The 15,154-nt window shown below is 45.0% G+C and overlaps 1 protein-coding gene across 1 annotated transcript in view; it reads left to right on the top strand.

The window, feature by feature from the left end:
* TTC9 (tetratricopeptide repeat domain 9) overlaps positions 1-12,817 on the top strand; it is a 32,624-nt gene extending 19,807 nt beyond the window's left edge. Inside the window, exons 2-3 of the mRNA XM_009006264.5 lie at positions 5,418-5,600; positions 8,593-12,817. Coding sequence (XP_009004512.1) covers positions 5,418-5,600; positions 8,593-8,672 — 263 coding nt within the window. The 3' untranslated portion in view covers positions 8,673-12,817. The remainder of the gene's footprint in view (positions 1-5,417; positions 5,601-8,592) is intronic.
* The last annotated feature ends 2,337 nt before the right edge of the window (positions 12,818-15,154 follow it).

Consider the following 15,154-nt stretch of genomic DNA (forward strand, 5'->3'; position numbering starts at 1 on the left):
TGCCAAAAAAAAAAATCTACACAGCAGGAATGGAATTGTTGTCTTAGAAAAGCCCTCTTGATCACTGCTTTACCGGTTCTGATTGTCCTCCCCAACAGAAGATACCTGACCTTGATCAATAGGGAGAATGGAAATCCTTTTGAAGGGGAACCAGTGAAACAATTTTGTCCTATTAAGTGGCAAACATTCGTATTCACAGGCTGTAGAGCTAAAAATACGGTAGAGATTATTTACTGAAATTTAGGTTCCTCGGTTTGCAGAGACCCAGAAAAGGAAAGTGATTTTTATAATGTTGGCTAGTGGCAAAGATGGGACTAGAATCCAGCTCTTATGGTTTCTAGTTCAGTACTCTTTAAGATATAGATGCATGCCAAATGGCAGAGTACAGAAACTGTGACACAATAAACCTTAATTCAAACAGAAGTCAGGTCACCACAACATGGAGAAACACTTCTTGACAATCAGGAAATCCAAAATGACAATAAAGATCTCCCAGATAAGGATTCTAACTTGCAAATGTGGACAGCAGAGGGAAGATACTGCAGAGATTCCCTACTGCTGGTCACTTCTAACTCCTGGATGCCACTTAAATTGATCCGTTTCTCCTGCTTGTCTGCCTCCACTCTGGTCCCCCAAGTCACCATCATTTCATCATCCAAATCCACTCTTGCCTCACAATGAAGTCCCAGATCCTCTACATGGACCAGAAGAGTCTCTCTGTCCTGGTTTCTTTCTTTTCCAACTTCGCCCTCTTTCACCCTTCCCTCTGGCTCTCTGCTCCCACACGGCATGCATGGCTTCCCAAAGTTTCCCAAATAGGCCATTTCCCTCTCGCTGGCTCTCTTTCTCTGGGATCTGCCTAGAAGACATCTCCATTTCACCCAGATCAGTGATTTCCAAACATGGGTGGTTTTACCCCCATCCCACCACCCAGGGAATACTTGGCAATGTCCGGAGACATTTTTTTGGTTGTCACAACTGGCATGTAGTGAGAAGAGGCTAGGGAAGCTGCTAAGCATCCTGAATGACTCAAGACATCCTCGTGTCACAGAAAATCATCCAGTCCAAAATGTCAAATAGTGAGTGCTAAGGCTGAGAAAGAATCTTTAGATCCCAGCTGAAATACCATTACTTCCAAGAAGGCTTCCCACAATCCTTTAGATGAAGGTAAGGCCCCTCCTGCCTGGGTATGCTCCTCTACCTTTGTCCTTCATAGCACTTAGCCCACATGTGAATATTTGCGATAACGTGACCTCTGCCCTCCCCGCCCGTCTGTTAGCCCTAGGAGGACAGTGTGAGGGGCTGTCAGCTCATCACCTGATCCCACGGCCTCGCCCAGTGCCCAGCAGTTAGGCATCAATTTTTGCTTATTAGCTTTGGAACAGAGCAGAAGGGAGTTTCCACAGATGATCTGTCTTTCTCCCCAGGGGCTGTGTGGGTTTCCGACAGCTTCAAATGCAGGCCCATAGACACCCCAGAGGTCAAGTGCATGGTCTTGGAAGCCTGACAGAAGTGGGCTGATATCCTAATTCTACCACCTTCCAGCTGAGTGACCTTCAGCAAGTTACTTCATTTCTCTGGAACTCGGCTTCATCATCTATAAAAGAAGCATAAAAATAGAACCCGTTCCATGGAGTTGGTGGAAGGATTAAAAGACATAGTGTATGTGAAGTATTTAGCACCTCTGACACCAGAGAAGGGATTAATAACCATGAGGAGGACACACTGTGGGATGATGCCTCTTATCTTGAGGTCCACTCACTACAACCCCAGATCCTGGCTAATGGCCACAGGGGCAGGGATGGAGCAATCAGGAAACAGACAATCCACCTTTTCTTAATGTCCTCAGCCTTCACATGTGCCTGCCATCATCCCATCTTACCTATCCCATGGGCTTGTTAGATGTACCAGTAGCCATCCACCCAAAGCAGAGAGGTGCCTAAAATCACTTGCAGGTAGCACTGGGGCCAGCCTCCAGCCTGGCTCTCACCCCCTCCACCTCTGGATTCCCTTAAGAGATCTGGCCTGGGCCAGGCACGATGGCTCACACCTGTAATCCCAGCACTTTGGGAGGCTGAGGCGGGCAGATCACCTGAGGTCAGGAGGTTGAGACCAGCCTGACCAATATAGTGAAACCCTGTCTCTACTAAAACTACAAAAATTAGGTGTGGTGGTAAACACCTATAGTCCCAGCTACTCAGGAGTCTGAGACAGGAAAATTGCTCGAACTCGGGAGGCTGAGGTTGCAGTGAACTGCCACTGCCTGGGAGATAGAGTGAAACTCCATCTGAAAAACAAAGTCTGGGCCTGGCACCCCAACTTCTTATCCAGATTCCACCTCTTGGCCCAGCATTTCTCTGGATGATAGCCCATTTCTCCACCTTCCTAGGCCCTCTCTCTAGTGTCAGCTGAGGCTCCATACCCTATAACCAGCCTAGCTCTGCATTCCCCTAGGTCTGAACCCTGGTCCACAGCCAGGTATCCCAGTTCCCACCAGATCTGCAGGGGTAACTAGAAATATTTTCACCAAATAAGTGCCAAAAATTGGTTGCTATGATTCCTTTGACCCTTTGTGGGATGGGGGAAGCTTTCCCATTTCCAGGCCTCTTTGCTGCCCGCTCCCCCCACCACCGCCCCCCATCACCACTGTTTTATGCATTCAAAAAAATTTTTTAACATTTTTAAAAGAAACAAAGGTCCATTTCATAGACTGCTGGTGTCAGCAAACAGAAGTATCTGTTTGAAGAGGGAGGGTTAGATGGGAAGAGGGCTGCTGAGCCCGGTCAGAGAGGACATCAGGCAGGGCTTATGGAAGCTATGAACAGGACATCTTTTAGGTCTGGGAGCCAAGTTGCACACATGTATGTGTCAATGAGGTTCATATCCAGGAACCTTTTTGCAGAAACCCCTCTCTCTGTACAGCTGTATAAGTACCAGCACAGTCTCCAACAACATGGGGGTGAGGAAGAGGACAGAAGGGCGTAAGACCCCACCATGGAGGGAGGAGAGGAGAGGGGGGCTTGTAGCATCAGCTTATCAGAAGGACTCCCTGGCACCAGAAGATTGTAGTCCTGGGTGAACAAAAGCTGCTCGCAGGGTGGTTAGCAGCCTGTTGCTCCTGTTGACTTGGGTTTCTGCCCTGCAGCCAGTGAAACCTGACAGGTTAGTTTCTAGATCTGGGCTGATTCTCTTTCACTTCCTGGTCCTCATACTGTCAACTTGAGAGTCTGTGTAGTTCTCCTCATTCTGTGAAAGAATGGAGTTTTTTGGTTCCAAATGCTCCAAGAAAAGTCTGGTCTGCTAAAAATCTCAGCAATTCTGATACCTGGGAAGTTATTTAAGAGGTCAGAAGGACTGAAGTTAGACCCCTCAAGATTGAAATCAGTGACTTGTCTCTATCCTGAGGTGTCTTGTTTCAGTGTGGGAAAAGTCTGGGCACAAAGAAGGAACAGAGCATCAGCATTCTCCCCCAGCCACCCCGCTGGGTTGTGGACGGAAGCAGTAGTTTTGCCTTCGAAGTCTCTGTTTTTATTTGCTTTGAAGAAGACAGGTGCCTTTTCCTCCGTCTCTTTTTCTTTTGTAATCCCTCCAAAGTATACAACATACTTTGCCCTTGGTCTGTGCCTATTAGATATTTGAGTGGTTAAATGGAGGCGAGGTGACTCAGCAGAGCTGGGATTAGAGTGAGGTGCCTAGGGCACGAAATTTCAGTCATTCTTCAAGGTCATTCAGTCATGCTCCAGGAATGTCGTCGCCCTAGTTCCAGCCCTGTGGCTCAGAGCTGGTGGGAGAAAGCTTCAAAGGGAGATGGTTTACTCAAAGATGACTGTTTGTGGGATGGGGAAGGCCCTCCACCAGGGGACCTGCCTGCCATAGTTTCCTCTGGCCTGGGCACATAGATCTCTCATGTCCTGACATGTGCCCTGTATGAACTGGTCACTAGCCTACCAGAAAGCCCCTTCTCTCAGGAACTGCAGTGACAAATATATTCGAAAGAGGACTTGAGGGAAGTCAGAGGCAGATGTTACTGGTACTGGTTAGTTAGCATTCTAAGAATGTTAACTAACTTTTTTTTTCACTCTTGCTATGTGCCAAGCCCATGTTAAGTACTTTATGGCCATTATTTTATATACTCCCTCCAACAACTAGATAAAGAAGGACTTGGATTCTGGAGCCAGACAGCTTCAGTTTAAATCTCATCTCTGCCTCTTTCATGTTGTGTGGCCTTGACAAATTTTTTGAGCTCTCTGGGCCTGAGCTTCCTCATCTATAAAATTGAAGCAATAATAGTATGCACATCAGAGTATTCTGAGGATTATATCAGTAATACATATAAAACAATGAGACCAGCATCTGTACAAGGTAAGCACTCAACAAATATTGGCCATGATCATGATGATGATAATGATGATGATGATGATGATGATTGCCTCTGGTAACTTATTCCTAAGGCTGTCTGTCAGAAGCAAATTTTTGATGCTGCAAAGGAAATAGCACTTAAACATAAATTTTCTCAGCAAGGCAATTTTTACTTCTATAGAAGGGTGCATCTCGCAGATGGAGCAATGGCGAGAGCATACCTGAACAGGGGAGGGAAAGGAGTTCTTATCCCTGATGCAGATTGCTCCTACTATTGGCTAAGATTGGACTACACAGTCTAAGCTAATTCTGATTGGCTATTTTAAAGAGAGTAGGGGTGCAAGCCTTATTGGCATACTGATTCTTTGAAGAGAAATTTGAAACTCACTGTATTCAACATGCCCATAACAAAGTTCCGCAAACTGGGTGACTGGAGGTAACAGAAATGTATGGTCACACAGTTCCATGGGCTAGGAGTCCAAAATCAAGGTGTTAGTGGGTTGTTATTCTGAGGGATATGTGGAAGAATCTGTTCCATGCCTCTCTGTGAGGTTCTGGTAGCCTCAGGTACTCCTTGGCTTGTGGATGGCTATCTCCTTCCCATGTTTTATCACGTCGTCTTTCCTCTGTCTGTGTCTGTCTCTGTGTCCATATTCCCCCTTTTTATAAGGATACTAGTCACACTGGATTAAGCTCTACTCTAATGATGTCATGATTATGATAAGACATGATCACCTTTGTAAAGACCCTGTCTCCAAATAAGGTCACATTCTTGGGTACTGGAGGTTAGGACTATAACGTATCTTTGGGTGGTGGAGGATCAGGCATAATTCAACCCGTAACACAAGGTTAGGTGACTTGCTCAAGGCTTGTCAACATGGCTTGTTATTGATGAAACTGGTTGGGAAGGCTAGGATTATTAGAAGACAAATTCCATGACGTAAACCCCAGTGGAAAACCCCAACCCTGCTAAACCTGTGGAGAGAAAAAAACTCAAGGGAAACATGCAGAGCCAGCCGCTCTTGTGTTGATGGCATTTTCCCTCCCTTCCACCATAGCCTGCCTACTCCAGGCTGAGCTGGTAAACTATGAACGCGTCAAGGAATATTGCCTCAAAGTCTTGAAGAAGGAAGGGGAGAACTTCAAGGCCCTTTATCGGTCTGGTGTGGCCTTCTACCACCTTGGGGACTACAACAAAGCACTCTACTACCTGAAAGAAGCAAGGACCCAACAACCAACAGGTAAGGCAGAAATAGCTGTCTTCTTACTTAGTCCTCACTCTGGTGGCTCCTGGGGCCTTCTCATTGCAGCAGACAATTTTCTTGGCTGGGAGAGCCAGGCAGGGACAGAGATGGCAAAATTAGGGATCAGATATATGATAAGATCTAAGTAAGAGAAGCACACATCCCATGCCTTTGCCTAGGGTTTGAGGTCCAGGAGCACAGGTACCTCTTCTCTTCATATCGAGTATAGAGTTCCTCATCTTTTTCAACTCAAAATCCAGCTCTCTTCACTTATTCAATAAATACATATTGAATTCATACTATGTGCCAAGATTTGTGCTGAGCACCAAGGGAATAGATGAAAAGACATGGTCCCTCCCATGATGAGCTCATGACTGGCTGATGACACGGAATACAAACACGCAGTTTTGATGCTAAGCCCAGCATCTTTCTGAAAGCATGCTCTGACTTCTCTAGTCAAATCATATTCCTTAAAGCCTGTGTTAATCTATACCATTCACTTACATCACATTTGCCCGCCTAGTCATTCATTCGTTCATTCATCAGATAATTATTGAGGGGGTACAATGTTGCTAGGTACATAGTAGTGAACGAAAGAAAGTCATTGCCTTCAAAGAGCTTCTATTATAATGGTTCACTGTCTATTGTTAAGTGGGGAAAAAAGTGTGGAGAGGGGTCAGAACCCAGGGAGAGGGGCTCTCCACCAAGGGATGGCTAGAAGTCACCTGGTAAACAAGCAAACAGACAGTAAACAAATGAGATATTTAGTAGTAGTAAACGCTGTGAAGAAAATAAAGCAGAATAAAGAGATTAAGAGTAAACGGTGGCCAGGCGCAGGGGCTTATGCCTGTAATTCCAGCACTCTGGGAGGCCAAGACGGGCAGACCACTTGAGCTCAGAAGTTCAAGACTAGTCTGGCCAACATGGTGAAACCCATCTCTACTAAAAATACAAAAATTAGCTGCATGTGGTAGCAGGCACCTGTAAGCCCAACTACTCCAGAGGCTGAGGCAGAAGGATCAGCTAAGCCTGGAAGGTGGAGGCTACAGTGAGCTCAGATCTCACCACTGCACTCCAGCCTAGGTGACAGATCAAGACCCTCTCTCAAAAAAAAAAAAGAGTAAAGGGAGAGCTATTTTAAACCAAGGGGTCAGAAAGAGCCTCTCAGAGGAAGTAGCATTTAAACAACAACTTTGACTTGATGTTGCTATTATTGTTGTTTATATGTTTAATTTTTCTTTTTTTGAGATAAGTCTCGCTCTATCGACCAGGCTGAAGTGCAGTGGTGCGATCTTAGCTCACTACAAACTCCACCACTCTGGCTAAAATGATCTTCTCACCTCAGCCTCCTCAGTAGCTGGGACTACAGGCATGCACTGCCATGCCTGGCTAATGTGTTTTATTTTGTGTATAGATGAAGTCTTGCTATGTTGCCAGGGCTAGTCTTGAACTCCTGGGCTCAAGCAATCCTCTCACCTCAGCCTCCTAAAGTGCTGAGACTATAGGCATGAGTGGCCATACCCAGCCTTTTTTTTTTTTAATGCAATCCTCCTTTCAAAAGTCTTTAAAGAACTTTAGGATCAATTTACAAATGTCCAAATGTATACTTTTTAATCTTTTTAAAGAACACCTTGTTGTTGATTTATTTTCTGTATATAAATTGTGTTCCACCAATTATACTGTAAGCAGTTTGAAGACTAAGAATTGGACTCATTCAACAGAATTTTATGGAGCACTGCTATCTGCCAGCACTGTTCTGGAGGATACGCCTGGCTGTTTTAGCATGGTATTCATTTCTACTTCCGGAAGTAACTATTCCAGGCAGCCCTGTCACTCTTATGTTCTGGTGTATATGGAACTTAGCAGCTGTTCCATGCCATGCCCTCCTCACTGATTTAATAACAGGAACTGGGAAGAAATGCCCCACTTTTGGTGAGCTGGTAGTCTGACCCTACTTATAAGGACAAAAATAAGACAATGAAGCAAAGTCATTTTAAACTCTTCAAGTTTTTTTTAAAAATTACATTAGACTAATATTTATTGATCATTGTTTTAAGCGCTTACAGACTTAGCTATTTTGGTCTTCAGAGCAATTTCATGAGGCAGGTCCTCAGGAGAGGCAGGCTTTGCAGCCTGACACACCATTTACTATGTGTCTCCTTGGGCATCTTACTTAATCTCCCTAGGTCTCTATTCCATTTTCTCACAGTGAGGAGGAGGATATATACCTTGCGGGATTGTAGTGAGGATTAAATGAGATCATGAAGGTTAGAAACCTGGCACAAAGTTGGCATTCAAAAATGGAGGTTGTTGTCCAGGCGCAGTGGCTCACACCTGTAATCCCAGCACTTTGAGAGGCAGAGGTGGGCAGATCACCTGAGGTCAGGAGTTCGAGACCAGCCTGGCCAATATGATGAAACCCCGTCTCTACTAAAAAGACAAGAATTAGCCAGGCGCAGTGGCATATACTTGTAATCCCAGCTACTCAGGAGGCTGAGGCAGGAGAATTGCTTGAACTTGGGAGGTGGAGGTTGCAGCAAACCAAGATTGTACCACTATACTCCAGCCTGGGTGACAGAACGAGACTGCATCTCAAAAAAAAAGGAGGTTGTTTCTTGCAGATGGGACAGGAGGCTCAGAGAAGTTGGCAACTTGCCTCAAACTGGAATCTCACTAAACTAACTCCACCGGCTGGGAAATCACTGGGCTATGCTGCTGCATAGAAAATGGAGAAATTCTCTCTCCTTTCCCACCCATTCTCTCTCCTATCCCCTTAGTCATACCAACCTGTCCACATTTGCTAAAGGGAGGCAGTGAAGGACAGGGCCGACATCTGGTTGCTCTCTCAGCCACCATGGATAGCAAAAGGGAGCTTGGCTGAGTAAGCCTGGCCTATTCGTCGTCTACAGACACAGTATTTGCTGATTCTGCATACATGTGATAGTTGCGCTTGCCTGGTGCTCCCTATGGTTTGTTTCTTTCCTCACAGACACCAACGTGATTCGGTATATCCAGCTGACAGAGATGAAGCTCAGCCGATGCTCCCAGAGAGAGAAAGAAACCATGTAACCAGGAAGCAGCTCCAGAGCTGCGCCCACGCCTGACCAGGGACTTCCAGGCATGCCCTGGCAGAGAGCCCTGTCCTGGGTTCTGTCCATTTTTTCCCACTTCTTCTGGCTCCCCATTTTTTCCTCCTGTTGCACCCCAACTCTTTGTCTCCTCCCAATGTGAAAAGGAGAGATGCAAATTTGGAATCTGGTAGGTCGCCCGGACAATGGAGATATCCTCTCCTCTAGCAGGTCAGCGACTGAGAGGGGCCCGACTTCTGCTGGGACAGCTGGAGAGGAGTCTCACTGACTGGGATGCCGTTGTGGCATTGAGTTTGGCCAGTGCTTCTGACTGAGGCGGAGCCTGGCAGGTGTATCTTCCCACAGGCAGCAGACACACAGCCCAGGGGCTGGATCCTTCCACACCTTCCTGACAGCCAGAGCCAGAGCATCTCAAGGCAATGGTTAGAAATCCAGGGACAAGACAAACAGCAGAAGCACTGGCGAAGCCAACACGGAGACTGAATGTGTACACTGGAGTTCCCACCGCCCCACCCACTACCAGCCACCTCAGCCCCGCCTTCTTCCCCCCTCATTGTCTCGGCTTGTGCTTTCTCCTCTCCCCCTCGGGGATCCGAGACTCTGCCAGGATTCACATGCCACTGAAGCCCACTCTTGGTGCCCTATGGTGACTACACATACCATTCCCCCAGATTCCCACCCAACAGGCAGCTGTGACCACAGAAGGGCAGAGTGAAGTGGGCCGAGGTTTGGGGCAGGGTGACTGCGTAGGCGACAGGGAGGGAAAGACGACAGCCCGGGGAAAGAGCAACGTATAGGCTAGGAGATTCAACTGTGGACTTATTCAGTGTAAATAAAAATAAATTAACAGGTAGTAGTTCCTGCCATTTCTGTTGGAAGCAGCCCACTCCCTCACTTTTACTCCCTCTTCCAACCCTCAATCAGAGCTACTTACAGCCAGGCAGGATGGGGCTTCCCCCAAAGCAATTGGCCATTTATCCCCTGGCAGACAATAGTGGCTGCAGCCTTTGTGCTTTTAAGAGTGGGCTGGGATTGTGGAGACCGCCCAGGGGTGTGGCTTTGTCAGAACTTGTACAATCTTCTTTTGATGAAATTATCTGAACTCAATATCTAGCACATAGAATATGTTCAACAAATTTTTGTTGAATGAATAAATGATGACTGCAGACTGGCTCTCCTGCCTTAAACTAATTTCATCCCAGCCTAGTCTCCTGATGTTTGTGCTCGTTATGCTACACCATGTTGCTTCAGTCAAGCAAGAAACATTTACTGGGGCATACTGTTTGCCCATTATTGTGCAATATGCTGTGGGACATGGGGTGTCGTTTCAGTCTTCAAGGAGATGGAAGGGTTAAGAAATGCATATGAGATTATTACCAATGACACCTTTAATTTATATGATGCTTTAAAATTATCAGAGCACTTTCATGTATTTTTTGTGTGACTAGTGAAAAAGACAATGTTGTACAAAATTAAAATATATACAGATGCAATAATGTGAATAGTTAGGATTTATTAAATGCACTACCTTCAGATCTTTACATGTATAATCTCATTTCTTTCATGCAGTTACTCTGAGATACTGTTCCTGTTTGATGGGTAAGAATATTGAAAAACAGATAAATTAATTATCCCAAGATTGCACGGCCTTTAGTGGTATAGCCAGTATGTGAACCAGGCCTGTCTGACTCCAGGGCTCTGGCTAGTAACTATGCCATACTTAGTTGCCTCTCTATAAGTGCAATATTGGGTAATTATAACCATTTGAGAACAGGACAATATGTATTAACCTGAAAAGTGTTCGTGATGTCAGTGATGGTACATGGCCTCCTTATGTATTTACTCAATGCCCCAAAAAGACCAGAGAACAGAATCCCTAGTGGTCAGAGCAGTGACAGGTCAGAAAAAGGCAGCTGAGGTCCAACAGTTATGTCTGTGTATTGCTCATTCTACTTGCTGATGGAGCCACCTAGCATTCACTGCCCATCCCCAGCATTGGGAAAGGGTCACAACTGAGACTGAAAGGAAACACAAAGTTAAATATGGGTTATTTATTTAAGCAGAGGCCCCACCACAACGGGATCCAATCACAGCCAAGGGGCCCAGAAGACAGCAGCATAAGTTACATTCACATAGTTCCCCAAAAGCTTTCAGTGGGGTCTGCAGGAAGGTGCTAGAAATATTGAGGGGCCTGCCATTACTCACCTAGAATTCACTCTCTGGAGAAGAGGAAAAGGAAGAAGCTATTTCAGCTGCCACATTCTTTCTGCTCTCTTTTCTCTTCCTCCAAGCTGGCTTTACGTGACCCTAACCCAAAACTACCCTATGGCCCCACACGAGCATGTGTTCAAACCTCCCGATTCCCATCTCCATTCCCAAGCCTCCAACTTAGAACATTTGTGAGTTGGCCAATACAAGGATGAAGAGGAGGGCGGGGGTCGCCTGGAGAACCAGTTCAAACTGCCAGGGTCTTCCCTTGGTCAGTATGCATCAGGAAGGACTCCGAGTAATTATTCCCCATGAGGAGGCAGGAGAGAGGTCTTGTTTACATGAGTGGGCTGGGGCAGAGCTGGATCACTGGGGATGTGATTGCAGCCATCCAAAGTAGAAAGATTGAAAACCAGAAAGAAATGAGGACAGCCTCTCAGAACCTCATAGAACAAGCATCCAGGCCATCTGCTTGTTTGGTGACTTAGATATAGAGGCTTATTGGAACTCCATTCACTGTGACCTGAAGTTAAATAATCCCAAAGAAAAAAGCTGCCTGGGGTATTGGTTGATGTTTGGGGTGGTAGGGCTGAATTTTCTGTGCATTTGTCTAACAAAGGCTTTAGAGCACAAAACCAGGTTCATCCTCTCTACCAAATCTTCAGCTTCCTTCTCCTCATTCCTCCCCAAAACAAGAACTGTGATTTAATTACATGCTTTATGGATGTCACTGCTGACCTATATTTAGCTCGAGTACTAATCATGCATCTGACCTGCACTGTCATCTCCTGCCTGGACTTTTGCGATGGACTCTTTGGGGGGAAAACTAACGCTTTTTAATTATTGTGAAAGCATCACGTGTATTGTAGAAGTTTTAGAAAAGAAAAGGACAAAATCCAATCCATAAGCTTAACCACCCAAGACAAATGTGTATTCTTTTAAATATACCTTTTAGTTCTTTTTGGTGTAAATGTACACATGCACACACACAGTTGTGGGATTTTTTTAAACAAAAACTTGATCACACCGAATATACCCTTTAATAACTTTTAAAATGTGTATTTATATTTTAGAATGTGTGATATAGACACAGATACAAACTTCAAAAAGTACAAACTGCTCTGTAGTCGGAAGCAAACATTCTTCCCACCCTGTCTGCCAGCATCTAGTTTCCCTCTCATCTTTCTGGAGATGCTTACACATTGTCAAACATATGTATATATTCCTTTATCACACACAAATGGCAGCATATTGAACACTTCTCTTTTGCTCCTTCTGTTCACTTAATAATATCATGAATATTTTTTGCATTTCAAACTTTCTCAACAGCATCTTCATTACACAGATGGACCCTTTTTTTATCATCAATCCCCAAATATTGATTATTTTATTTGTTCCCACTCTTTATTGTAAATAGTGTTGCAGTTGACATTCTTGCAGCTAAATTTTGCACATGTCTATAACTATTTCCTTCCGATAAACTCCAAGAAGAGGCTTGCTTGGCTATTTTTAAGAATTTTGATACGTGTTGCCAACCACCCTCCAGAAAGTTTGTACCAAAACACTCTCCTGTTTGGAGCCTAGAGAGTACCCTGCTCCCTGCACCCCTAACACTAGGAATCATCACTTATCAAATCTTTACCAATTTGATAGCTGGGATAATAGTATGTCAATGTTATTTTAACTTTCTTTGATTCTTTGCGAGTAACATTTTCATATGCTTATTGACCATTTGTACTTCTTCCTTTGTGAATTTTCTATTTATTTGATATTGGTATGTTTATTATCAATTTGTAATTTTATTAAGAATATTATTTTTGTCAAGAAATGCTGCAAATATGCTTTCCAAGTGCTTTGCTTTCAAATTTTGTTTATGGTGCTTTTTGACATACATAAAATTCTTAATTCTGCAATTAATTCGTTCCTCTGTTGCCAGCTTCTCCTGCCTACTGTTCATTCTCTTATTTCTATCAGAGTGACCCTTCCAAACACAATCTGACCATGTCACTTCACAACTTAAAAATCTTTAGTGGTGCCTCGTCACTTTTAGGATAAAGTCCAAACCCCTTAACAAAACACACAGTCTTTCATATTTTGTCTCCATTGATTTTTCCAGGCTCACTTCCTGGCCCTCTTCCCAAAGTACCCTACATTTCCCTGCTGCACAGCTTCTTGTGCTGCCCCGAACCATTGTGCTGGGTCTCTGGGCCTTGCCACACTGTTCCTTCCTTCTGCCTCACTGGCTTTTCCTTAGCCCTTCAGTCCTGTCTTTGCCTTACTAACTCCTGTCGGCCTTAACTCAGGATCACTACTAGAACCTTCCTTGGTCCTTTAGTCTGAGTTCTTAAAGCAGCACAAGCCTATCTCAACCTAGCTTTTGCTACAACGCATTGGAATTTCTAGTTTACACTTATCTCCTGCACACCCTGGGTGTTCCTCAAGGCAGGCACTGTGGTATATTCATCTTTGCAGCCAGAATTTTGAGCACCATGCCTGGCACATTGCAGGTACTCAGAAAGCATTGAGCATTGAGCCTGGAATGAATGAATAATGGGTTCAGTGGCAGATGTTACTTGAGGAAAATGCAGGGCAGAACTAGATCTGTGCTTCTGAGAAATGAAGATGTCCTACGAGACTTGGTTCAGAAGAGAAGCCACGTGCTCCAGCCCTGTGCTTTCTAAGACATCAAAATCACTTGGAAGAGCTTTTTAAAAATATATAATCTCTGGCTCTAGTTTAGACCCATTGAATCCGATTCCATGGGGATAATTCAGGATTCTATCGTTTTTTGAACGCCATGAGGGTAACCAGCCAGGTGAAGGCCCAGCAGACAAACTTCAGAGCACGCCGACCCACTGTTTCAAACCATGTGACATTTTACAGTGGATAGATGGAGTTTTGTTTGAATACCAGCTTTAGCATCTGCCAGCTGTGTGACCCTGGTACAGTTGTTTAACTTTTCTGACCCTCATTTTCCTCGCCAGTACATGGGGAGAATGTTTTGTTGTTGTTTTTCAAGACAGAGTCTTGCTCTGTCGCCCAGCCTGGAGTGCAGTGGCACAATCTTGGCTCACTACAACCTCCACCTCCCGGGTTCAAGCAGTTCTCCCGCCTCACCTCCCAAGTAGCTGGAATTACAAGTGCGCAGCTAATTACCACACCCAGCTAATTATATTTTTAGTAGAGATGGGCTTTCACCATGTTGGCCAGGCTGGGGGAGAATGTTTTATCCCTTAAAATGGTGTTGAGAGGATTAAGAAATAAGTGTCTCCCAGCTCAGTGGCTGGAACAGAGTAAGCATAGAATAAACATTTATTTCCTTTCCCCACTCTTCCTGGCCTCAGTTTTCTAGTTTATGGTTCAGCTGCTAATACATGCATGTTCACCTTGCACATTCCCCTTCTCTGCACTGTAGAAGGAAGGGAACCTTCCAACAGGCCCTTAGGATACTTCCTGATTAAACAGGACAAGTACTTGGAGGTGGGGAGTAGAAAGAGGAAGCTTCTTACTCCACCCTGTGCTGCTCCAGGCTTCAAAGAGACTCCACAGCAATCAGTTCGAGTAATTCTGATGGTTCTCGGAATCAACTGTCTTTCAGTCACATCCAACAATGAACACTGTTTTCTTCCTGACTGTCCACTGGAGGCTAGCAGCCTCTGAGCTGCAAGGAGATGCCAATTGCCAGGAAATAGAATGGCCACTGCTGACTCCCCTTCCAGTGCCCTTGGTATCTCCATCACATGCCTCAGGCCAGGAAAGACAAGACTGGTTATGAGGTCAAATAGCTGATCTTCAGCTGCTTTAAGATGCCCCACTCCCTGGTCCCAATGCCAGCACTCTCTCTCCACAGCAGCCCAGGGCAGGCAGCGGAGGCAGGGAAAATTCATTCAGTCCATCAGGCGTGGCATAGTTCAAATTACCAAGTCAGCATGAAAATTCCCACTCTAAATGGACTGAAATTGGATTCTATTAAAAACCACATTCAACAAGGCCCTTGACTATTAATATTTGCTAAGACACGGAGGAGGGGGAGGCGGTAGAGGCCCCTGGGAAGGCTGGGCATTTTGGCTGCTCTGTTGAGTTGCCTATCTGAAAGGAAACCTACATTTGAACCCTAGACTTGCCTTGTTTTCCATGTCTCACCGACTTGGCTATTAGGGCTGGACAGAAGCTCAAAGCTCAGTTGTTCAACCCTCTTTTCTTTCAGATGAGAGATCAAGTCCAGAGAAGGTTAAGAGATTTATTCAAGGTCAC

Source organism: Callithrix jacchus, chromosome 8 (genome assembly GCF_049354715.1).
Source record: "Callithrix jacchus isolate 240 chromosome 8, calJac240_pri, whole genome shotgun sequence".
In the NCBI taxonomy this organism is placed as follows: Eukaryota; Metazoa; Chordata; class Mammalia; order Primates; family Cebidae; genus Callithrix; species Callithrix jacchus.